General features: G+C 42.2%; 1 protein-coding gene across 1 annotated transcript; it reads left to right on the top strand.

The window, feature by feature from the left end:
- The first annotated feature begins 2,806 nt into the window (after nucleotides 1-2,806).
- On the top strand, nucleotides 2,807-25,604 carry Fdx1 (ferredoxin 1). The gene is made up of 4 exons (XM_057768442.1): nucleotides 2,807-3,135; nucleotides 8,928-9,052; nucleotides 22,513-22,642; nucleotides 25,400-25,604. The coding sequence occupies exons 1-4, from the start codon at nucleotides 2,945-2,947 to the stop codon at nucleotides 25,512-25,514; spliced, it is 561 nt and encodes a 186-aa protein (XP_057624425.1). The 5' UTR covers nucleotides 2,807-2,944; the 3' UTR covers nucleotides 25,515-25,604.
- The last annotated feature ends 89 nt before the right edge of the window (nucleotides 25,605-25,693 follow it).

Below are 25,693 nucleotides of genomic sequence, written 5' to 3'. Positions count from 1 at the left end.
ATGTGGAGACTAGTATAGAAAACCACAACACATCAACATGCAGAGCTGTGGATCCCAGTCCCAAGAGATGGCATCTATGAAACCCTCCCCCACCTAAGACTTAGCATCGTGGAAGAGGGGATAGGAAGATTCTAAGAGCCAGAAGAGCAGGGAGTTTGCTGTGAGAATGTGTCTCCTACTGACATCAGAAACTACAGCTCTGCAATCTCACCAACACGATTGCCTAAACATGAGCTGAACAAAGGCAGCAACGATAGACATGGTAACGTGGATGGGGTAAAGCAACTAAGGAATTCTGGGAGTGGGAGAAAGACTTTTCCAGGGAAGAGCACACCAATTGATTTCTAATATTAAATGTTCAGTCCTGATGGCATACACATGAGTAACATTACTCATACTGAGCAAATTATATTTAGGAATGTTTATGCATGAATATACATGCAGCCATGTTAACGACAATAAAAAAGAGGGCATGGGTTTGAAAGAGCCTGGAGGGTGTTGGGGCCAGTCTGGGTCAGTAGTCCCGCTGCACCTGGGGTCTATGTTGATGTCCATGGCCTGTGTTACCACACGGGCCATAGGAACCCTGCGTGTTGAAATCTAAGAGCTGTCCTAAGCCAGGCTTGACCTTCACTTGCCCTGGGAGAACTGGTCCAGCCCCTTCCTGGACACTGCAGCAGGAGAGCTGTCCCTGCCCCTTGTGGGAGAACTGCTCACTCCCCAGCACCCCGCCCCCACACTCAGTAGAGAAGGCCCCACTGCTTACCATGGGTATGAGAGAGCTGGCCTGGATGACATGGGCCTAGGAGAGCTGGCTCTGCCCCTTGCCTGAGGAGGACAATCCTAGTGGTCCAGACTGACCATCTCAGCTACCACCAAGACCCATATTCCAGGCCTTGGGTGGTCCGGGCCTTGGGTGACCGACCCACCCTAACAACTAGACCATTTATGATATGCAATGCAGGGAATGGTCCTGTGGAATTGTATCAGTAGGATCCTCATGACCCAACAACAGGATCTCAGAAAGGAGTTTTGGTGAGGGTCCAGTGATGATGGTGTGCTAGAGACTGGGCTCTACTGCGCATCAAACCTGCTGCCATATTGATTTTTGACTACTCAGTGCCCAAAACTGTGAGAAAATAAAAAGAGATTTCTGTTTTTATTTTTTTAGTTTTTACATCCCATCCCCTCCCCTCCCCTCCCCTCCCCTCCCCCCCATCTGTGTACAAATGGCTACAGAGGCCAGAAGAGGGCACCTGATCCCTCAGAACCTAGAGTGTTGGGAGCTACCCAGTGTGGATGCTAGCAACCAAACTCAGGTCCACTGTAAAAGCAGCATTCATTCTTGACTGCTGAGTCATTTCCTCAAACCCCAAATTTCTGTTCTTCATAATTTTAACAAACACACAAACCATAAGTCCTAATGGGATTTCATGTAATGTTGGTTTTATGTATGTACATATACGCACACACCTGTCCCTAAGTACGCACACTGTGATGTTTAAGTCAGGTCTGGTGTGTCTACAGTGAGCTAACTGTAGATAATAACCCACTTTACATTCCCAAAAGCTAGATGGAGTTTTACAGTTCACATCATAAAATGATAAATGTTTGCAGAGATATGTTCAGACTTAATTTTTTAAAAAAGATTTATGTATGTGGGTGCCTGAGGAGGCCAGAGAAGGGCGGTGGATTCCTATGGAATTCTGAGTTATAGGCAGTTGAGAACCAGCTACCGTGGGTGCTGGGAAGCGAACTGAGGTTCTCTACAAGTGCAGAAAGTGCTCTCAACTGCTGAGACATATCTTCAACCTGTTGAGTAATAAATACCCCTCCTCCCAAATATGTATTTGCACCATGTGCATGCCTGGTGCCAGAGGTGGCTAGAAGAGGGTTTTGGATCTCTGGAACTAGAGTTACAGTTGTGAGCTGCTCCGTGGAACTGAACCTAGGTTTTCTGCAAGCGCAACAAGTATTCTTAACCTCTTGGCTATGTCTCCAACCCCAACTTGAATATTCAAGTAATTTTTGCCTATGTCCAGCTTGTTTGCAACAAGTGTGTCCGTCCTTCAGCCCCTTATCAAGAATGCTCAAGATGAGGCTTTTATCGTTTCTGGTTTGTGACGCAGTTCGTTGCTCTTACTCACCTAACCTCCACAATGGCCCTGAAAGTGAACTTTGCCGTGAGTTATGGAAACTGTTATCCGCCCCCTCCCCCCCCCCCCGCCCAGAATAATTTATCCAAGGTCTCTTATCAACAGAGAACTTGGGTTTGAATGTCTGACCTCAAAGATTCTTTCACAATTTACCAGTTATTAGTCATCAAAAAAAAAAAAGTTTTAAACTTTTTTAAAAGTTTTAAGTTAAAAGTTAACTTGCTAAGTTTCAGGGTTTTATACACACAGTGTGTCAAGTTTGTAAAAACTCTCCGCTGAGGGGTTGGGGATTTAGCTCAGTGGTAGAGCGCTTGCCTAGCAAGCGCAAGGCCCTGGGTTCGGTCCTCAGCTTCAGAAAAAAAAAACAAAACAAAAAACAAACAAAAAAAAACCTCTCCGCTGTCCTGGGTAGGAAAACCCTAGATTCCTTTTGCTCAAACTTGAACTCTAAAGGCGGTGGAAACTGCGATATTTGGCTTTGTTTAGGGAGAGTGGGACGAAGGCGGTTCAGTTCACCAGGTGGCTTTTTGGACAGTCTTTGACGAATAATTAATTGCTCCTGAGCCCGGAGCCGACTGCAGAAGGTCAAGGTGAACTCCTGCCCCGCTCACCGGAGCCGTGCTCGGCCCCGCCCCGCGGAGGCGTGGTATCGGCAGGGCGCGGCCGTGGGTTATAGGACACGCAGGGCGCTCGCGGGGCAGTAGTCCGCTCGTCACTGGACTCGAGGGACCCGCGGGACCCTCAGGACTGCGCAGGACATCACAGGACCCGGAACCTTCGACCGGGGAATGGCGGCCGCTTCGGGCGCCCGATTCCTGCGCGCCGCCTGCGCCTCCGTCGCTTTTCTGGACCGCGGCTGGCTGCTGGCCTGTGGGGTCCGCGCGGGAACTGCCGTCCCTCGGTGGACCCCGAGCCCCGGCGTGCACGCAGAGACCGGGCGGGGACGGCCGCTGAGCTTGTCTGCGCGCGCGTGGAGCAGGTGAGGAGAGGCGGCGACGGCTGGGTCCCGGCGTCCCGCGGCCTACGTTTCCGCCCGGGCACTCTTCCTCCTGACGCCAGCGTTCCGGGGCCTGGCTCGGCGGTGCGGGGCACTGGCCCCGGGGCTTCCTCGGTGGGGTGTCCTTGTCGCCCTTACCGTCGTGGTTGCTCCTCTGGCAAGACTAGCACATGCTGGCCTTTGTGCTGCCTTCCAGCTTGGGAAGGGTTAGGCTTGCCTAGTGGGACTTGGGTAGGGTAGAGTTTAAACCCGCGCTGACTTTAGTCCCTGTAGACCTAGGATAACAGTGTTGCCCCTACAGAATGATTTAAGGGATAAATGACTCCGTACATGTGACATTTGGTCTTGCGCCTGGTTGAAAATGAGGGCTCAGTAGGTAGGTGCCTCTTAGCAACAGTTCTTGGGGGTCATAGTGTAGAGAATTCTGTGGGAAATATTCAGAGAGTTGAGAGCTCCTCATAGGTGGAAGGTTTGTATTGGGCATATTTGTTTTTAAAGGCACTGCCCCCTTAGGTTGACTAAAGATAAAATTGACTTAAAGTTTCTGAGTGTGGTGACATGTTGACAGTTACATAATGTCCGTGTCTATGAAAAACATAACTGTTGCTTCAAAGGAAAGATGAGAGTTTCCTTCAAAGCTAAACATGAGTGCCCATTCCTGGAAACACAGATTAGAGTTTCCATGAATTGTATGGCCCTCTGTGGAAGAACTCAGCTCAACTTTTGTAGTCACAGACCCAAAGAAAGTCACAAGTCAGTGTATTTGCCAAATGTAATGAGGGGACAGCAAATGGGTTACAGGGTTTTGAACCTAGCTTACATCTTTAGTGTTAGGAATGGAAGCCGATGGTCCATTAGGGTAACGCATTCCAAGACTTATTTACCTGGTAACCATAAAGCTCAGAAACAGTGTCTGGTGATACATGACCATAAGGGTGTTAACAATAACCCAAGATAATTTTGGCTGTTTGTAGATATGCGGCAATCTGTCTCTTCACAGCCACGGATGTCTGTATCTGGTGTATCAGTCTACGGCATATTCAACACAGATATGGCTTCTTCAGAGGATTTCTGATCATAGAAATCCCTGCCAGTCGTTTGACTCCAGAATAGAGTATAGCAGGAAATGAGAATCCCCCCGCCCCATGTGTTTTGCGTTAAGTGAGAGGGAAATTGTGGGGACCATTCAGTCCTGTTTCCCCTGGTCTCTCTGACTGTTCACCTGTGGATGCCTTAATTTCTATGGCAGATGCTTTCTGGATTTAAGTTGTGACATACTGAACGTAATCAGTGTAACTAGTATTTAAGGGAATACATATGCTTTTGCAAATTGGTTCCTACGACTTTGTCATTAGGTTTTGGATATTGTGATTCTTGACAGAGACATTGGAGCTTCAAGTAGATTTTCCAGCTTGTATTATGCCAGACTCTTGCTGTTAACACAACTGCTCCCAGCCATTTGTAGTTATTGAACATTAAGAAGATTGAAGCTAAATAATATTCACGGTTCTGTCTTGCGGTTATGCTAGCCATGTTTTAAGTATTTAGTGTGTGGTGAGCTTCTCTACTGTGTTTGGCATTGCCAGTATAGGACCCTCCTGCTTAAGTTCAAAGTCGTATTGGACAAAGTAATTCTAGAAGCTGAGTTTCAAGTTCCACATCTATATAAACTCTCAATAAATGAAAGTTGAAAATCTTTTATTCCCAAACACCCTGACATAATACTTGATGTTTTTCAAGCGACTTGATTACAAAGGGCTTTCACACACATGATTTCACTATACTTTTAAGACAGTCCTGTGAAGTAGGTAGGTAGGTGAGTGGGCATAAAGTTATCATATTAACTAGCTGGCAAAACATGGCCTAGACCTTGAATAGGTTTTATGCCGCATGGCAGATGACAGTCTTTGTCCTTGAGATGCTGTGGCTCTAACCAGGGCCCTCTTTGGTGTCAGGCGTGTGATCTGCTGCAGTACTGTAGCTGGTAGCTCTTTAGTTCATACTTTTGTGAGTCATTTCAGAGAGCAAAGGTGATGAGGGGAGGGCAGAGCCATAGACTGGCCTTTCCCTCTGCTAGCGCCCCAGGCGATGTAGTGAAAGGGTAAGAACAGCTATACGTTCCTCCAGTGGTTCTCAACCTGGGGGTATCGACTCATTGTGGGGTTCTAGTGACCCTTTCACGGGGGTCACCCAAGACCATCAGAAAACACAGATACTTACATTACAATTCAATAACAGTACAGTATAACAGTTATGAAGTAGCAATGAAATAATTTTATGGATGGAGGTCACCACAACATGAGGAGCTGGATTAAAGGGTCGCAGGTTAGGAAGATTGAGAACCACTGCTCTACTCCATTAGCCTGGGAGACCTACAGGACCACAGCCTTGTTAGTGTGCCTGCTGGGGTTAAGCAAAGCAAGTGGCTGTTTAATTGGGGATGAAGGTTTAAAAGAATTACATTTATTCTGCTACTTGAAATCTTACCTAGTGTGCCATTGACCAATCAGTTATTGAGTGTGAACAGACAGAAGTGTGGTCAAGTACATGTGTATAAAGTATTTCCATAAACTTCCTCTATTTTAACCATTTAATTCATTATATTAAAAACAGTTTAATACTGGGCTAAGGATATAGCTCAGTTAGTAGAGAGCTTGTGTAGTATGTGAAGCCGTTTGACCCCTAGCACCACATAAAGTTACGGAGTGATATACATACATACATACATACATACATACATACATGTATGTATGTATATGTTATCCCAGCACTCGGGAGGTGGAGCAGGAGGATCAGAAGTTCAAGGCTGTCCTTTGCTACATGGAGTATAGGAAGTTAGCCCAAGATAAGTAAGGGTCTGTAGAAAAAGAAAAGTACTTTAGTGCTTTAATGGGTGGAGTCACTGCTCCAGTTTACTTGTATATAAGAGTGATTTCCACGGTCACTGCTTTAGGAGTAAGACCAGAAGCCATGGCTTTGGCTTTGGCTTCTCTGCTCTTTCACTTGAATTACCTTTTCCCTCTCATTTGTGCTTCCTTCTTTGTCATTAGCAAATCAATTACTTATTTTAGCATTTGTTAACAAGGGATGAATACCTTTAGTACAGTGGTTCTCAACCTTGCTAACACTGCAAGGCTTTAATACAGTTCCTCACGTTGTGGTGGCTCCCAACTGTAAAAGTACTTTGTTGCTACTTCAAAACTAATTTTGCTACTGTTATGGATCGTAATGAAATATCTGATATGCAGGATATCTGATAGGTGACCCCTGTGAAAGAGTCACTTGACCCCCACAGGAGTTGAGACCCAGAGGTTGAGAACCACTGTAGTAGCACATAGTAGCAGTCCAGGTTCCTAGCAGTAGAAAGAAGTTTGGGGGCTGAAGGCGTAAGTCACAAACAATCCCACACCAGTTTGGAATTATGATTAATAGGGTGGTATTTATTTAAAGGGGAAAAAACTTACAGATCACCATCCCAGACAACAGCCCTCTGTGCAATCAGGAAGGAGTCTAGTCGCCGGAAATGGAGCATGAAGCAAAGAGAGAGCGAGGAGGGAAGTGGCCGCTTTTTTAAAGAGAGAGACCACGCCCCAATGGGCTGGTATCTCAGCGGCTATTGGCTGGAGGAGCGGAAGGACCTCCCGCAACAGGGGGCTTTAAATAAAAGTTACTGATCCGTGTTTGAGTTCTACCATGGCTTAGGCATTTTGTACATTGTCAAAACTGTAAGATAAATGCCTTGACAAAAGACTGATGTTAAAGTGATTTGAAATTCCTTTGTTGTAAGTTTAGCTGTGTGTTCTAGAACAGCAGTCCTAAAGCCCCCAGAGTGGAATAATTCCATAAATATCCCCATTTACTATAGCTTAGCTTCCAGGCATTTGTCTGTGTCGTTCTCTCCGATTCATATTGCCATATGGCTTGCTGACTGTCCCATCTGGTTCTTCAAGTATTAGAAGCCAAACAAGTTCTAAATGTGAGCTCATTTTCAGCTTTCACAAAGCTCCTTCTCTTAATCCTAGTAACCCCAATTTAAACCCAGTTGCCTATGCTGAAAATTTCAACATCCCTTTGCTGTGTGTGTGTGTGCGCGCGTGTTTGTGCACGTGTGTGTATGTGTATGATGTGGTGTGCATGTGTGTGTACGTATGTGTATGGTGTGTGGTGTGCACACATACATCCTAATAATATATAAATGAATTCCTAAACTTTTCATTTTACTACAGAGTTCCACTGGCTCAAGTCGTTGCCTCCTACATCCTTTTTAAATTTGTGTTTTAGAGAATCTTCTAGCTGTGAGGGCTATTGTCATTCTCTGCTGCTTTACCTTGAGAAGAACATAGCTTTTAAATAGTTTAGCATACAGTTCTTCAGTGCAAGGATCCTTGTTTTACAGAGCCCAGGTTGGGACTCAGGTGCAGAAGACCATTGCCCCGACTCTGTCTCTGAAGCCATGCAAAACAAACAATTTTTTTTCCTGTCTTTTGACAGTGCTGAGCCTGACACATGCTAGGAACGCCAGACAAGAAAAAACACTTGTTTTTAAAGGCCTCTCTAACCCCCAATTAAAAGAAGTTTGGGAGCATAGACTTTTTTTTTGAAGGCACATGCACAAATTTTTATCTTTTTTTCGTTTAAGAAATACATTGTACAAGGTGATGAAAATTTTCACTGATATTTTAAGGTTGGACCTTTTTAATCAGCAGGATCCTTTTATCCACTGCCATATCAACATTATCCACTGGGAGGCAGTTCATCTGACTTACTTGTGAATTTTGATTGTGGTTAAAAATTACAACTAATTAAGTGCTGGGAATGGAAGAGACATCTCCAGGTGTGAGTATGATGATTTTCCCCACATTTTAATGATGTTTGGTAGAAAGGAGAACAATTTAGGTTTACTTGATGATATATAACACAGTAAACCCACATGCAGTGATGTATGGCTCCCCAGGAGTCTGTTAGTGTTGAATGCACCGTGTGGACGAAAATGAAATGTTCAAAGACTCACAAAAGTGTAAAACACCTGCCCCTGGGGTCAGGGTCTCAGGACCAGACGCCTGCACTGTAGTGACACAGGTGGCTAGCAGAATGGTTTGTTTTTTATTATGTTGACCACAAACAACCTTGAACTTGTCTCTCAGGGCCGTGGTCACAGAGATACTGTTCTTCTAAGAGCTTGTGAAAGCAAAATAGGTTTTATGAACTGAGCATGTAGCTAAGTAGTCAGGTATGTGCTTAGCATGTGTAAGGGTCTGGATTTAATCCCTGGCACGGAAATCAAACCAGAATCACTGTTGCCTCCAGCACAAAACCCAGTAGACTTGCTGCCTGGTTATGACTGCTGAGTGTTTCTACAGATCTGTGACGGGTGGGGAGACAAAAGTTCACAGCCCACGGGGCCGCTGGGGCAGGACATAGTTTTCATGTTCTTTAAGGTGATCAGTCCTGCCCTCTGTAGGTGGGGTAGAGGGTGAGTCCTCAGTCTGTACTGTCTTCTTTACACGTGTCCTTATTCATTTGACCTTGCAGTTAAGTTATGATTTAAATTTTTCTATTTGTTACTCTTGTGCAAGTTATGTTGATGATGTGTTTGTGGGCACCCATGGAACTTTTGTAGAGGTCAAATAACCACATTTTGGAATGAGTTCCAGGGATCCACCACAGGTGGTCAGGCTTTCATGGCAAGAGCCTCTATGTGATAAATTATCTCCTTGACCTTTAAATTATATTTTGAAATTACTAAAAATTTTGAATTACTGCTTCTTCCTCAGCTCAGAAGATAAGATAACAGTCCACTTCAAGAACCGTGATGGTGAAACATTAACAGCCACGGGGAAAGTCGGTGACTCTCTGCTAGATGTTGTGGTTGAAAATAATCTAGACATTGATGGTTTTGGTAAGTTACCTTGGAAGTTTCTGAATGAATTACAGGGTTTCTTGTTCATTTGTTTTAACTTTTAAATTGTAACATTCTAATTAAATATTATAATTTAGGACATGTTATTTTGTTTATAAAGATTATTAGAGTAGGGGCTGGAGAGATGGTTCAGTGGTTAAAACCACATATTGCTCTTCCAGAGGATCTGAATTCTGTTCCCAGCACCCAGATCGGTTGGCTCATAATTGCCTGTAATTCTGGATGCAGGGGATCCCACACTATTTTCTGTTTTCTCCGACAGCTACACACATATGGCACACACTCAGGCAGAAACATGCTCACATAAACATTTAAAAACCCAAGATGGATAATAGAGGACACTTGTTTACTTTTAGAACATAATTCAAATAGCCATGTGACTCAGAAATCGATTGTAGCCTCGTGCCCACTGTTCACCTGTGCTGCAAGCCAGAGAGATGAGAGATAGAAGGTACAGGACAGAGGTACTGATACCATAGCACAGAGCAGTTGGAATAGCTTTGATTTAATTCTAAATGTCATCTTACCTTCTCAGGAGAAACATTATGTAGAAAGTTTTCATTTCTTCTGACCATATTTTCTAGCCACATGTACAAACCTGGTGTTTCCACACCTCCATATTGTACCTCGCGGAGGCTCTGGCTGTGTCTAAATTGTTCTTTTCCGTGGGTTCTTGGCTCATTGCCATTTCCATTTTTATTACCTGAGAAATCAGATTTGGGGGCTCAGGAAGTCTAGCCAGTAATGTTTATTTACTCCTTGTGTGTGTGTGTGTGTATGTGTTTGTATGTGTGTGTGCTCATGCATGTGTGCATATATTTATGTGCAGGCTTGCTTATGCCATGTCACGTGTGTGGAGATCAGAGGACAGCTCTATGGAGTTGGCTGTTTCCTTCCATGGGGTACTCAGATTTGATGGCAAGCGCCTTTACCAATCTGCCTTGCCAAACTAGCAGTGTGGGTTGTCACAAGCTGTTCCTGTGATTTGGATGGTGCATATTAGGTTTGAAAAGCACTAATCTTTCCAGTTGTAATTTCTTTTTGTTCAATACATTTTTTACAACCTTGGTATATAGTTTATAATTATACAAATCGGATGTTGACTGGTAATAAATCATAAGTTTATTTTAAACCAAATAGATGCTTGTTTATTTTTATATAAAGAACTAAATCTTTTTATTTTTTATTGGGGGGGTTGTATTTTGAGACAGGGTTTCACTGTGTAGCCCTGACTGTCCTGGAACTTACTACGTAGACCAAGTTGACCTTGATCTCACAGAGAACTGCCTGTCAAGTGCTGAGATTGAAAACATGCACCACCACGCTGGCTTTGAAGAACTACATATTTGATTCTGTAGGACATAAGCACATCTTCAGTATTTTTCAGAGTGGGCCAGTGTTCTGAGTTTAATTGTCAGTACTGAGAATTGTGCTTCTTATATATAGCCCAAAATGGCAGAAGTATGCTTAGGGCCATTTCAAAAACATTTGTAATTCTCTCCACCAAGCCAGAATTTATTAAACAGTTTTTTTTTTTTTAAAAAAATGAAAATCAAGTCAGTAACTCAAACAGCAATTTTTAAATTGAAAAATAAGTCCAAGGATACACTAGCTTGTTATTGATATGCTGTAGAATGATGGTGGAAAAACATCAGAAGCCTTTATTTTTAATGGCTAAACCATTTTGTTTCTATAAGGGCAAAGAAGTTTGTATGTACAATAGAAAGATCACACTTTTGGCTGGAAGATGCTCAGTAGTTAAGAGCTCTTACAGAGGATCAGGGTTTAGTTTGCAGCAACCACATAGTAACTCACAACACTCTAATCTCTGTGGACATCAGGCACATATGCAGTACATTGACTTACATATAGGCAATCATTCATACACATGAAATAATTAAATTTTAAAAATTAAGAAAGAAGCACTGTAGTTCATAACATACAACAGTCTCAGCTCTAAACCAGGGTGTTTCTGCGGTGTTTTTGGCATTTTCTGTGAGATGGTGTACACAGTGCAGGACCTGTAGGCTGCGTGCTCAGAACCAAGGCTGTAGTGAAGTCACAGAATGCAGCACCATCTAGGTTGCCAGAAACACTTCAGATCCATCATGGTCTATTTTTTTTCCTGTCATTATGTTCAGGAACATTTTACTGCTATAAATTGTTTATCACCCTTTTGTTCAGTTTTTGGGACCCGAGATAGAGTCGTGATCCACACTTGAAGAGGTTTTGGTCTAGGACTGGAGAGCTATCTCAGTGCTAAGAGCATTGGCTGATCTCACAGAGCACTTCCTAGCATCCACATGGCAGCTCATACCATTTGTAACTCCAGCTCTAGGATATCTGATGTCATCTTTTGATATCTCTAGATAGTGTGTGCACACACACACATGCACGCATGCACGCACATACACAGAGGCATTAGACTCATATATATAAAAATATGTATTTTTTGGTCTATGAGAGCTAGTTCCAGGACAGGCTCCAAAACCACAGAGAAACCCTGTCTCGAAAAACCAAAAATAAATAAATAAATAAATAAATAAATAAATAAATAAATAAAAACAAACAAAACCACAGAGAAACCCTGTCTCGAAAAACCAAAAAAAAAAAAAATATGTATTTTTAAAAGACTGCTTTGGTATGTAAGATAGTCTGACTACGTTGCTTCAGGGCATGGTTCAAGTCCTATTATAACGGATGTTGTTAGTTCTTTCCTTTGCCATTTTCCCATTATGCATTAAGTCTGCCTTCGTGTTAGTGCTTACTGAAGTTTTTCTTGTTGGAGGGAATGTCGCTCTCATTCGATAATAAATTCCAAAAAGCTGCCTCTTGCTTGGCCTTCCACAGGGTTTGTGAAGAATTGATTTTTTTGTAATGTTTTTCTGAGCTTCAAAAGCTAATGTTTCTACCAGTTTCAAGGTAATTATGGTCATTACCATTTATGTTTATACCACATCCTGGCATGTTATCTGGTGTTAGTACTGAACCAAAGCCTTGTGCATACTAAGAAAATATTCTATCATATTGTTGTGCCTTCAGCTCTTACCTTCCATTTTATAGATGAAAAAAACCAATACTCATTTTTTTGTAGTGATATTTTGTTTATGTTTTAACAAATAAAATTTGCCTGAAGATCAGAGTGCAGAGCTAAGCCACTAAAGGCCAGGGTGTGATGGGCACACACTTTTAATCCCAGATATTGGGAGACAGAGGCAGAGGGCTCTCTGGTAGTTCAAGGTCACCCTGGGCTACACAAGATTGAATCTGTCTAAAAGGGAAATGTAGCTCACACAAAGGTGATCCCAGCACTTGGGATCCCACAGCTTTAATCCCAGCACTAGGGAGGTAGAGACAGAAGTGATATGGCTGGGCAGAGAGAGGAATACAAGGTGGGAAGGGACAAGAGCTCAGTGAAGTCTGAGGATTGCCCCTGCAGTCTGAGGACAGGATCGCTCCTTTGGTCTGAGCATTGGTAGAGATAAAAGGTTCCTCTAGTGGCTTAGCTCTGCACTCTAATCTTCAGGCAAGCTTTATTTGTTAAAACACAAAATATCACTACACATTTCCTCTTGTTTATATGTGGCAAGTCATTCAGCTAATTTATATCCCACGATACCTAATGTCTCAGCATTCCCTTTTTCTCTCTGCCATTTTTCTTTGTGCCTTTCTGTATAAACACCTTTAACAGAAATTAGGTAATGAAATGATTGATACAATATATTTTTATGGAGTTTTACAGGGATGTTCTGGAACTCACTATCCTTGTGCCTCAGCCTCTTGAGTGCTGGCATCACAGGCATGTACCTCTAAGTCCAACTAAACTGCACTTTTAATTGAGCTTTGCTGAAGTATTCTCTCACAATGGATGCTAGTTTGTTGAAAAGTAATTGAGACTAAACTCGGGAAACAGATGGATTGTGGTTCACAAACCAACACTGTCAACTCAGACCTGCAGCGTGCACCCCCCCCCCCCATGAGAATGAAGATGAGCAAGAGCCTAGCTACACACTAAAAGGAATACCTGCTGAGTGAGATGCCTGTAGAGACGATCTAGTAGATACAGACTCTACTCGCTCATCTCTGGCTGACTGTGAGGTCTCTCACAAGCCAGAATGAAGACTAACACACAGATTACTTGGTTGTTGAAACATTTACCTAATCACCTGAGCCTCTTGGCACCAGATATTTGAACCTCTGGCCAGTCTTTTAGCTGCCCACTGAGCTGGGATTCACACCCTGAGGATATGAGCTTTAGAGAATTGGTCTACAGCAGCAATTAGATAACTGACAGTAGCAGTGACCACCAGTGAGCAGCAACTGCAGCACACTGGGGCAGGGTGAACACCTTATTCCCAGAGTTTCCACAATGTGGTGTCTGCATGTGCACAGAAAAAGAAATTCAAGATACACAAAGAGCAAGACATGGCCCTTACTTGGAAAAACAACCAAAAAGCTGTTGACAAGGAAATCTAGATGCTAGACGATTTTTGTTGTTTGCTTTTTGAAACAGGGTTTCTCTGTATACCCCTGACTGTTCTGGAACTAGCCAAAATGTTAAGTCAGGTTTTAAAACCGTATGACAATGTTCTTGGTCATGTTCTAGACCAACGCGTCTATGTGTGTGGAGACTGTTAGCTCTCTGTGGGAACATTGCAAAAGAAATTGTGTTTTTCTAGCCCTTGAGAACACTCAGGTGAAAGCTGTCACCAAGGGAGGCTATTTGTGTCATTTTCTCTGCAGATTCATTTTCACTTTTAGGAAGAGACACTTGTTCCTGACAGTTTACTACAGAGATGCTTATAACAGAAAAAATTCACAAAAACAGCTGCCCACCTACAGAGAACCGATATGTAGTCTTAGACTGCAAGACTATCTAGTTGTGTAAGAGAGCTCAAGGAGAGTTTTAAGAACTAAGCATCAGAATGAAGTTTTTATTTTGGTTACAAAAGTCCCTCAACTGGAAATCAGAGAAACATCACCTTTCATGATAGCCACAAATAGCATAAAATATCTTGGGGTAACTCTGACCAAGGAATTGAAAGATCTATTTAACAAGAACTTTAAGTCTTTGAAGAAAGAAATAGATGAGGACACCAGAAAATGGAAGAATCTCCCTTGCTCTTGGATTGGGAGGATCAACATAGTAAAAATGGCAATTCTACCAAAAACAATCTATAGATTCAACGCAATCCCCATCAAAACGCCATCAAAATTCTTCACAGATCTGGAAAAGACAATAATCAACTTTATATGGAAAAACAAAAAACCCAGGATAGCCAAAACAATCTTATACAATAAAGGATTGTCTGGAGGCATTACCATCCCTGACTTCAAACTCTATTACAGAGCTACAGTATTGAAAACTGCTTGGTATTGGCATAGAAACAGAGAAGTCGACCAATGGAATCGAATAGAAGACTCTGGCTTTAACCCACAAACCTATGAACACCTGATTTTCGATAAAGGAGCTAAAGGTATACAATGGAAAAAAAGAGAGCATCTTCAACAAATGGTGCTGGCAAAACTGGATGTCAATCTGTAGAAGAATGAAAATAGATCCATATCTATCACCATGCTCAAAACTCAAGTCCAAATGGATTAAAGACCTCAATATCAGTCCGAACACACTGAACCTGATAGAAGAGAAAGTGGGAAATACTCTACAACACATGAGCATAGGAGAACACTTCCTACGTATAACCCCAGCAGCACAGACATTAAGGACAACATTGAATAAATGGGACCTCCTGAGACAGAGAAGCTTCTGTAAAGCAAAGGACACTGTCACTAAGACAAAAAGGGAACCCAGTGACTGGGAGAAGATCTTCACCAACCCCGCAACTAACAAAGGTCTGATCTCCAAAATATATAAAGAACTCAAGAAACTAGACCGTAAAGGGCTAATCAACCCAATTAAAAAATGGGGCACTGAGCTGAACAGAGAATTCTCAACAGAAGAAGTTCGAATGGCCAAAAGACATTTAAGGTCATGCTCAACTTCCTTAGCGATCAGGGAAATGCAAATCAAGACAACTTTAAGATACCATCTTACACCTGTCAGAATGGTTAAAATAAAAAACACCAATGATAGCCTTTGCTGGAGAGGTTGTGGAGAAAGGGGTATACTCATCCATTGCTGGTAGGAATGCAAACTTGTGCAACCACTTTGGAAAACAGTGTGGCGGTTTCTCAGGAAATTTGGGATCAATCTACCCCTAGACCCAGCAATACCACTCTTGGGAATATACCCAAGAAATGCCCTATCATACAACAAAAGTATATGCTCAACTATGTTCATAGCAGCATTGTTTGTAATAGCCAGAACCTGGAAACAACCTATATGCCCTTCAATGGAAGAATGGATGAAGAAAGTATGGAATATATACATATTAGAGTACTACTCAGCAGTAAAAAACAATGACTTCTTGAATTTTGCATACAAATGGATGGAAATAGAAAACACTACCCTGAGTGAGGTAAGCCAGACCCAAAAAGAGGAACATGGGATGTACTCACTCATACTTGGTTTCTAGCCTAAATAAAGGACATTGAGCCTATAATTCGTGATCCTAGAGAAGCTAAATAAGAAGGTGAACCCAAAGAAAAACATATAGGCATCCTCCTGAATATTAACCTTCATCAGGCGATGAAAGGAGACAGAGACAGAGACCCACATTGGCGCACCGGACTGAAATCTCAAGGTTCAAATCAGGAGCAGAAGGAGAGAGAGCTCGATCAAGGAATCAGGACCGCGAGGGGTGCACCCACACACTGAGACAATGGGGATGTTCTATTGGGAACTCACCAAGGCCAGCTGGCTTGGGTTTGAAAAAGCATGGGACAAAACCGGACTCGCTGAACATAGCGGACAATGAGGACTGCTGAGAACTCAAGAACAATGGCAATGGGGTTTTGATCCTACTGCACGTACTGGCTTTGTGGGAGCCTAGGCAGTTTGGATGCTCACCTTACTAGACCTGGATGGAGGTGGGTGGTCCTTGGACTTCCCACAGGACAGGGAACCCTGATTGCTCTTAGGGCTGACGAGGGAGGGGGACTTGATCGGGGGAGGGGGAGGGAAATGGGAGGTGGTGGCGGGGAGGAGGCAGAAATCTTTAATAAATAAATTTAAAAAAAAGTGTTTATACAGCCTGGCCCAAATATTCAGGGGGCTTATCATACCTACAATAAAACAACAACAACAACAAAAACAAAAGTCCCTCAGCTGTATCAATTACTTTTTGTTACCTTGATAAAAGACCTGGCCAACTGTATCTCAGAAGGATTGTATCTCTGAGGCAGGCCTTGAAATGGTGTATCTGAGGGCAGCCTTGAACTCCTGATTTTCTTTTTCCATCTCTGTGTGCTAAGAGTACATGAACCACCATGCCTGGTTTCTGTCATGCCTGAGCGTAAGCCTAAGGTGTCATGTATGCTAGGCTAGCACCCTACCACTGAAACACATTCCCAACTCCAGTTTATAGCTTCTAACAGCATCTTAGAGAAATAAAAAAATAATAGAACATAGAAAAACACAACCTCTTTTGCAGGGGTTTTGCTGTGAAATATTTATTTTATAGAGTGTTTGTGTAAAATTAAATTCACACTGTGGGTCAAGGTTGAAACAGTGTTTCCCCTAAACCCTATTTGGTGTGGTTGAGTAGAGCTTTCCTGCTAGGCTTGTCTGTCCATTCCACCACTCTCACAGTGTTGTGACTTTGGACCAGGGCCCTAACTTTTCATCTTGTCTTCTTACTTGTAGAATGGGGCTAATATTAGTATATGCCCCATAAGGTTGCTGTGAAGATCAAATGAGTTAATCCAAGTGTATCAGATCTTTTTTTTTTTTTTTTTTTTTTTGGTTTTTGGAGACAGGGTTTCTCTGTGGCTTTGGAGCCTGTCCTGCCTGGAACTAGCTCTTGTAGACCAGGCTGGTCTCAAACTCACAGAGATCCGCCTGCCTCTGCCTCCCAAGTGCTGGGATTAAAGGCCTGCGCCACCACCGCCTGGCTAGATCTTTTTTTGTTGTGATAAAAACACCCTTGACCAAAAGCGGCAAAGGAGGAGTTTATCTTCGTTTACTACAGTTGTAGGTGGGAGGTCCGCAATGGTGGAGGTGACATGGTAGCAAGTGGTCTTAGCGGGAAGCTCAGAGAGTGTGTCCTCAAGCATAGATGTGAGAGACTGAACTGGAAGGGGGAAGCTACAACCTCTCAAAGCATGACATGCTTCTTCCAGCAAGGCTGTACCTCCTCCAGGTTCCTTAACACCTCCACCCGCTGCCCCCAACAGTGCTACCTACTAGGGTCCACGTGTCAAACACCCGAGCTCCACACATGACTTAGTCCATGGTTTCTGCCATATCTGTCCATGTGATGTCATCTTTTCTGTGACCATAAGTCCTTCCTAAATGCTGCTAGAGATTAAATTTACATATTTGGCTCAGTTTTCTCCTCTGATCTTGAACTTGCAGATTCAGTTCCCTTGTTTACATTTCTTTTTGGAAATCCCAAAGAAATTTAAAACTCAAATATTTGCTTTTTAAACAATTATTTACCCCCTCCACCATATGTGTATAATATTTGTGTGAGTGTAGGAACACACATGCTATATAATACAAGGGTGGAGGCTGAGGACAGGTTGCAGGGGTTAGTCCTCCTTTTCCACCATGTGCATTCTGAACATAAACTCAGTCATCAGATTTGGCAACAATTGCCCTTACACACTGAGCCCTGTTTCTGGTAAAAACAAAACAAAACACCCCTAAGAAGCCCTACAAAAGTCTCTCTCTCCATCCCTTCAGTTGAAAGCTGCCATTAATCCCAACCTGGCAAGGCAGCCACTCTCCTGAATTTCTCCTTCCCAAATAAATCTTTCTCAAAAGAAAGAAAAAATGATGTTTTTTAAACAACTTTTGACCTTCCCCTTTTCCTTAAGCAGTCTTGCCTCCAGCATTCCCTAGATCAGTAATGAGTACTGCCCAACTACTGCAGGCTGGGACCTGAGCAGCTTTGTTTTCCTGGTAAATCCAGCACTTCGACACCTACTCTCACCCCTCCAGTAGATCTCTTGGCTCTGGTAAGCCGTTGCATATCTGGACCTGTGAACCTGCTTCTGCCCTTGAGCTCTGCAAGGTGGGTGATTGTCAGCACACACATCAGCCGTGTGGGAAGACTTCTCATGCGCTTAGGACTAAATCCGTGTTCCCATCGGCCCAAGGCTGCACATGATGTGCCCTCCCTCTGCTCTTCCACTCTCCTCCACTTCTCATTTGTCTTCTTCCTGTTTTGGTGATGCTGACCTCTTAGAAGCTTGAACTCAAACTAAACTTCACACCTTTGAGACTTCATGTGCATTTTTCCTCTGCTGAAACACTGTCTTCTCTCTCACCATCCCACAAATTCTTATTTACTATTCTGTATCTATTAAGTCTATGTGTATTAATTTCTTAAGCCATATAGGGGAAACACATAGCAGATGATGGCAAATGTTGTAGAAGAAATGCCTGGATTCTGGGATGCAGGGTATTGGGTTCAGGTAGTAAAAGAAATCCTCCTTTGCCCAACCACCCAGGCCCTAAGTGGGGTTTCTCTGTTACTCCCCACCCATTATAAGCTTGCATTGCTTGCAGTACCCAGTCTGCAATAGTTTGTCGTTGTCTAGTCTGTCCCACTGCCTGGCCCCAGACCATCCTTTCATAGCAGTTACCACATTGTGGTAATACATTTAGTCACTCCTGTGTCCTTCCACTGGACTCTGGTAAGGGATACAGTCATTCTTAACTCATTTGTTGTTGTGTATGAAGGAATGAGTAAATAAATGGTTCAGAATGGACAGTTGTGAGCTTAGGAAGCAATACAATGCATACCAACTTTTGTGTTAATAGATAATCCTTTCAGTATTGTGTGCTGCAGTATTCTGCCACTTGGGGGCAGTTATACATCTGTGATTAAATTTATCTAGATTATCATTTCAAACATTTTTCTTCTGTAATTTTCACATTCCTGTTTTATGAATATTCAAGATAAGAGGTTCCTGTACTGTTTATAGAAGTCTGTATTTCTGCTTGCTGTTATGCTTACTGTTGCTTTTCTGATACTTCGTTCCATCATCCTTTGGACAATATGATTATACATAATTTCACATTTTCAATATGTATCTTCCCACACAGCTGTATTCTAGGTTTCATTTAGTAAAGGGGTTAGGTGTGTGAGGGTGACCCACCTTATCTTGTCAACATCATAAGTGTATGAAATGAGCCTAATACAAGACTTGCATGTAGGTAACTTCTGTCAGCAACACTCAGATTTCATAAATGGAAAGAGGAAATTTCATATATCTATACAGTATACTTTTATTATATCTTCATCCCTATGTATCTCCAACTTCCTTTGGTGTTCCCTACCCTGTCTTTCTCTAAACTTCCTGTCCTCCTCCTTTTGGCTATTAATACCCCCCTGAGACCAATTAGTGCTGCTAATATATGATGGGTGTAGAGCCACCTATTGGGATATTGAACAATTTACCAGGGTCATGTCCTCAAAAGAATGTGAATCGATCTCCCTCAGCACCCATCAACTGCCAATAGCTCCTATGCTATTGGCCTTAGAGGCCCCTCCTACATCCATGCTGGATTTTTGACTGGAGTAATCTTGTGTAGGTAATCACAGATGCTATGAGTTGATGTGTGCAGAAGCTGTGTCAGGTACAGATGTCAGCATTTTACAACTTTCTTCCTCTTCAACCAATGCTTAAAATTCTTTCTGCCCCTCTTCCATAATGCTCACTGAGCCTTAGAGTTGCTTATGTTGGCACTTTGACCAGTTATGAGTCCTCTGCATTAATCACTCACTGCCTGCTGGAAAAACAAGCTGTGATGGGTGTATGCATTTAATCCCAGTACTTGGGAGGCAGAGGCAGGCAGATCTCTCTGAGTTTGAGCCCAGCCTGGTATACAAAATGAGTTCCAGGATGGCCAGGAGTGCACAGAGAAACACTGTAGTAAGGGGCGACAGGCTGCGTTCCTGCCACCCGGCTCCCGGCCGCCTGTCTAGCTTATGCCCTGAAATAACAACACACAAATTGTATTCTTTTAAACACTGCCTGGCCCATTAGTTTCAGCCTCTTACTGGCTAACTCTCACATTTTGCTTAACCCATTTCTAATAATCTGTGTAGCACCACAAGGTGGTGACGTACTGGGAAAGATTCAGCATGTCTGACCTGGTGGTTGGCTCCATGGTGTCTGGCCCAGAGAGGAGAGGCATGGCAATTGCCTCACTTCCTCCCAGCATTCTGTTCTGTTTACTCCGCCTACCTAATTTTCTCTCCTATCAAAGGGCCAAGGCAGTTTCTTTATTAACCAATGAAATCAACTCAAAACAGAAGACCTCCCACACCACGTCTCAGAAACAAACCAAAACAAAAACAAAAATAAACATAAAAATAAAAAAAAGTTTCTCCCACTAGGGTTGAGAACATAAGCAACACAAATCAGTTGTTCTAATCATCAATGTTTAAAAGGCAGTTGGACAGCTTAACCAATAAGCAAAACAACAATAGTAAATTCCTGCCAGGTTTACAGTAACAGGTTTGGGATCCCTTCTGTGAAGCCAGATTAAAATCCAGTCAGAAAGCCAGGTGGGTGGTGGCGCACGCCTTTAATCCCAGCACTCAGGAGGCAGAGTCAGGCAAATCTCTGTGAGTTTAAGGCCAGCCTGGTGTACAAGAGCAAGTTCCAGGACAGGCTCCAAAGCTACAGAGAAACCTTGTCTCAAAAAAAAAAAAAAAATAAAAAAACCAACAAAAAAACAAAAACAAATAAACTAGTCAGAAAGTTGTTGGTTACTGCTTGACATGACAGTCATGCCAATATTGCCAATCTGGTTAGTATTGCAGCATGCAGGGTCTAGTGCTGGATGAGACCATTGATATAGTTCTCCCCCCTCCCCCAGCAGCCTAAGATTTCTCACCATTTCCAAATAGTTATTATCTAGGTCTGTTGCCAATACATATATTATTTATACTCATGATTCTTGCAACTCCCAGGCGAGGTTGGTATAGTTGCTGTTAAAATAACAGAAGCACAGAGAGTAAAGACGCCTACCTCTTTAAAGAAGAGGTGGTTAAAGGTGGGGAATCTGGTTCCAGAGCTCACATACTCTACTCTTGTGCCTCATTACCGAGGCTATCAGTGCTTCTAAATGACTTCAGTAAAAACTAAGGTCTCTCTCTCTCTCTCTCTCTCTCTCTCTCTCTCTCTCTCTCTCTCTCTCTCTCTCTCTCTCATGTGTTATGTGTGTTCTGGTGCATGCTATGAAGGTTTTTTTCCCTCACCTTTCTTCTTGATTGAGGCAAGTCTCCTTTTTTTTTCTTTTGTTTCTGCTGTTATGTTATATATCTAGGCTATCTGGCTCATGAACTTCTGGGAGATCTTGTGTACCAATATATATAAATACCAAATAGTTGCTTTAAAATAAGTTGTTTATGATTTGTTATCTTTGTGTGTTTGATTTATGTACCTGTTTTATTTGCCTATATACCTGTGGTCACTTAAAGATTTCTCACTTGAAAATGGGTCATGAGTGGGAAAAAGTTGAGGAAGCCCTGGCTTATATAGTTGAGTTTTTTTGTAAGGCAATTTCCAAATGAAGTCTGTCTTGATTTGTTTGGATGGCATGATTTTGTTAGTTTTCTTTGTGTGGTGCCTGGCACATGACAGGAGCTGAGTGAATAACTACTAAGTTAATGGTTTAAAAGTGGAATAAGGAGCCAGTGAGATGGCTCAGCAAGTAAAGGCACTTGACATCACATCTGGTGACCAGAGGATGGTCATGAGACCCACCCACATGGTGCACATGCTCACATACATACACAGCACACAAATATAGAATAAATATAATTTTAAAATGAAACGAAAGGAATGATCACACTATTTAAATCTGCGGTATATCTTAAAATGTCTTGTTTTTTAGGCCCAGTTACTTAGGATTGAGAGGGAAGGATATTTAACTTTATTTAGGTATAGTGTAGTTACTTCCTCTTGGATAACACAAGTCATTATCTGTTATTTTGAGGTTCTCCAGGTAAGGTGAATTATGTGCATATGATTATATACATTGTTGATATATATATTTAAGAATACATCTTTATGTGTACATGTGCCTCAGTTATGAACTTGGATACATTTTAATATTAGACTTGTATGTCCTTCATGGTCCCTTCACATTGCCTGTTTATGACGTACCTTTGTGAAGTGCTGTGTGAGTGATTTCAGACAATGAGGGGCTGGGGGACCTCTTCCTGACTCGTGATTATTCAGTACTGAAACCCTTTCAGTTAGTGTTTTAGCTGATTCTAAAACACAGAAGCGTTTCAGAGCAGCCAGGTATACACTGCTGCGGTGCACAGCATGGTCAACCTCTGCTGCTCTTACAGGTGCTTGCGAGGGGACTTTGGCTTGCTCCACCTGCCACCTTATCTTCGAGGATCATATATATGAGAAGTTAGATGCTATCACCGATGAGGAGAACGACATGCTTGACCTGGCTTACGGACTCACAGACAGGTGAGTAGATTTTGTTGGTTAGTTTTGTTTTAGGATCCGTGTCTTAACTTTTGGTCAGGGTGGCCTCACACTCGTGTGTGCTGAGATCACAGGCATAAGGCACACTGTGTGTCTGACCTGTAAGGTAAGTGACACCCTGGGGAAGTCTGCATTATCTTCCTTCAGGTCTAAGATCACTCCACGAGTAGGAGCAGATAGAGAATAGTCATGAACTTTGAGCGTCCTCTGGGAGCGTTTCTCCTTCACTGTCCACACTTGCCCCCCTTGAAACTTCCCCTTTACAAAATCAAAGAGTTAATTGGTAGTAATAGTTTCTAATCCTAATACATCTTTAGTCTATTTTTGCCAGGAATTAATATTTATCATAATTTTATAGGATTGAAATAAATGGAATGCTTTTTATAGTATTCTTGAAGAACAGATTTGATAATTGAACAAAATTATAGTGGAAATTTTACCTGTCTGAGAAAACTGAGTTTTCAAAGAAACTTAATATATAATAGTAATTATGTTAAGGTGAGTAGTTCGTTTTCTAGGTGTATATTAAAGTAAATTAATCAGAGCTTATTAATTAGTAGGTAGTTTCTCTTAAACACAGTGAGCTTCGCAGAAGCAGGTGGTATCAGTGATACTATTTTGTAATTATCCAGTCTTAGAGTCAAGGAAGGCTTGTCCTTGATTGACTGTTTCAAGGCATAATTAAGGAGGCTTATTTCTTATTGAGAGTGGGTTTTGTTTAACTGTATTTTGCTACCTTAATGAAGAATAACTTCTTAAAAACTGTATTAGCTTACAAGATCTAGGTTTCATATAGTAAGAATAAATTTTAAGCAGTTATAGTGATAATAGTTTTATTAATTTCAGTTTGTTTTTTTTATAGTTCATCTCTCCCTATTTTCTGTTCTGTTTGGTTTTGGATGCTAAGGGCCTTGCCCAGGCTAGACAGAGAACCCTGTCTGTCAGTGAGCTATGCCCTGGCCTCCACTTCCCTCTTATGGAAGTGAGACTAATACCCTGGGAAGAAAGAGTGAGCGCTTCATACAGCAACAAAACGGAAGTGCCTTCTTTGCCTCAGCCTCAGATGTTCTCCTCACGTTCCTTTGGCTCTTCGTGAGTGTTAAATCTCACACACCCTTCAAAGTCTTCTCTAGACACCGTGTGTCCTGTCCAGGGGTTCGTTGTTCTGTTTGAGTGGCACGTGCCACAGTCTCACATGCTCGCTCTCAGTTTTCTCGTCTCATCTGTCTGACTGACAACAGCAGTTAGTCTCTTCAGCAGTCCTGCAAGAGAGCCTTTTCTCCTCCATCTCGATGATCAGGTTAGGGAAGATCAGAAAGTTTCCTGTGAACACACTATGTTAGTGCTGGCTTTCCACTGGCTGGTTTTCTCTAAATCCTGTGCTTTCCTCTGAATGCCTCTCCTGTGCCCAAGGTGTAATAGGTGAAAGCACTGAGTTGAGTACTCTGTGTATACCCATTAACGTGTAGTACTGTAACCATTGGCATTTAGTAAAATAATCATTGACATTTAGTAATATACCAGTTGACATTTAGTACTGTACCATTGACATTTAGTGGTAGAAATTTTATCATTATACATCCAGTAAATGTTTGAATCCATTAATGCAGCTAATGCCGTCAGAACATGCGATGTCAAAGAGAGTTTGATTATGAGATTAGCCTTTTTTTTTTCAGTATTAGGAACTGAACCCAGGGCTTTTCACATGATAGGAAAGTACTTTACACTGAGCTGTTTCCCAGCCCTTTATTTACTTTTTTTTTTTATTTTGAGACTGAATTTAAGTTAAATTTAAGCTGGAATTCTTACTCTTTTGCCCATGCTGGCCCTCAACTTACATTCCTCTTGTCTTAACCTCCTACGTGGCGGAGGTGACAGGCACATGCCACCAGTCCTAGCCTAACATGTAACTTTTGTGTACTTCTAAGAGAAAAGGAAAGTGCTGCTTATTAAAATCTGCACTGTAGTATCTCTTCATTTAACATACTACATGCACTTAGAAAGCTTGTTCAAACATAGCCGTACACATGGGCCACATTTGCTGAAAACAGAGCCTAAGGAAAGCGTGGTCGGTAGCAGGTTTGTGAAAGAAAGAGGGAACATGAAATGGTGGTCAGTCTTCCCATCATGGATTACACATTTACATCTGCTGGTGCCGAGGATTTGGGTTTTATAATCCTTTTGGATTTATTTTGAAAGGGCTAAAACTTTAACACTTTTGGAGTCAACAGCATCCTTCTCTTACTTGGTTGGAGACACTGGTGTGTATAATGTGACCAAGTCCACAGCTGTGACACAGCAACCACTTCACATTGTAGCAGTGACTGTCAGATGCCACTGGCCTGAAGATGGACTTTGATTTCAGAGATGTTAAAAATATGGGGGAAATACATTCTTACAATCGATGGTTTGAATCTATGGATTTCATTTTTGTCTTAAAGAATTTTGTTGTTATTGCCTGGCAGGATCTCATATGAGGATGGTCATGAACTCCTAACCTGGCTCTGTCTTTTAAGTGCTGGGTTTATAGGTGCTTACCACCATGGTTGTTTGGTGCTGACCTTCTGCTACCTCTAGTTGGCCTGGATAGGGTGTCTGCTTAGTCCTAATGAAAACGTGAAATATTAGCAAATTATCCAACTGCTTTGGGCAAGAAAGTATAAAAATATCCTAAACAACTACAGGCTTCTGAATGACATGTATCCAATACTAAACTGAGCCTCCTTCCTTTCCTTGCAGGTCACGGTTGGGCTGCCAAGTCTGTCTGACCAAGGCTATGGACAATATGACTGTTCGCGTGCCTGAGGCGGTGGCGGATGTCAGACAGTCTATTGACATGAGCAAGAATTCCTAAGATACATTAAAAAGAAATATTTTCATGAAATTTTTACCTATTTTTATAATTATTTCCCAGTCTAATTAAATGATTACACAACAGAATATATTTTTCGGTGTGAGTAGCTGTGTTGTCTTAATTCAGTTTGTAGTACTGAAAGTCTGTTGTTTTCGTTTGGTTAGATTATTAAAATGTCA

This window comes from Chionomys nivalis, chromosome 4 (assembly GCF_950005125.1).
Source record: "Chionomys nivalis chromosome 4, mChiNiv1.1, whole genome shotgun sequence".
Taxonomy (NCBI): Eukaryota; Metazoa; Chordata; class Mammalia; order Rodentia; family Cricetidae; genus Chionomys; species Chionomys nivalis.
Note: the sequence above shows the minus strand (reverse complement) of the source record. Positions and strands in the feature narration are given on the sequence as shown.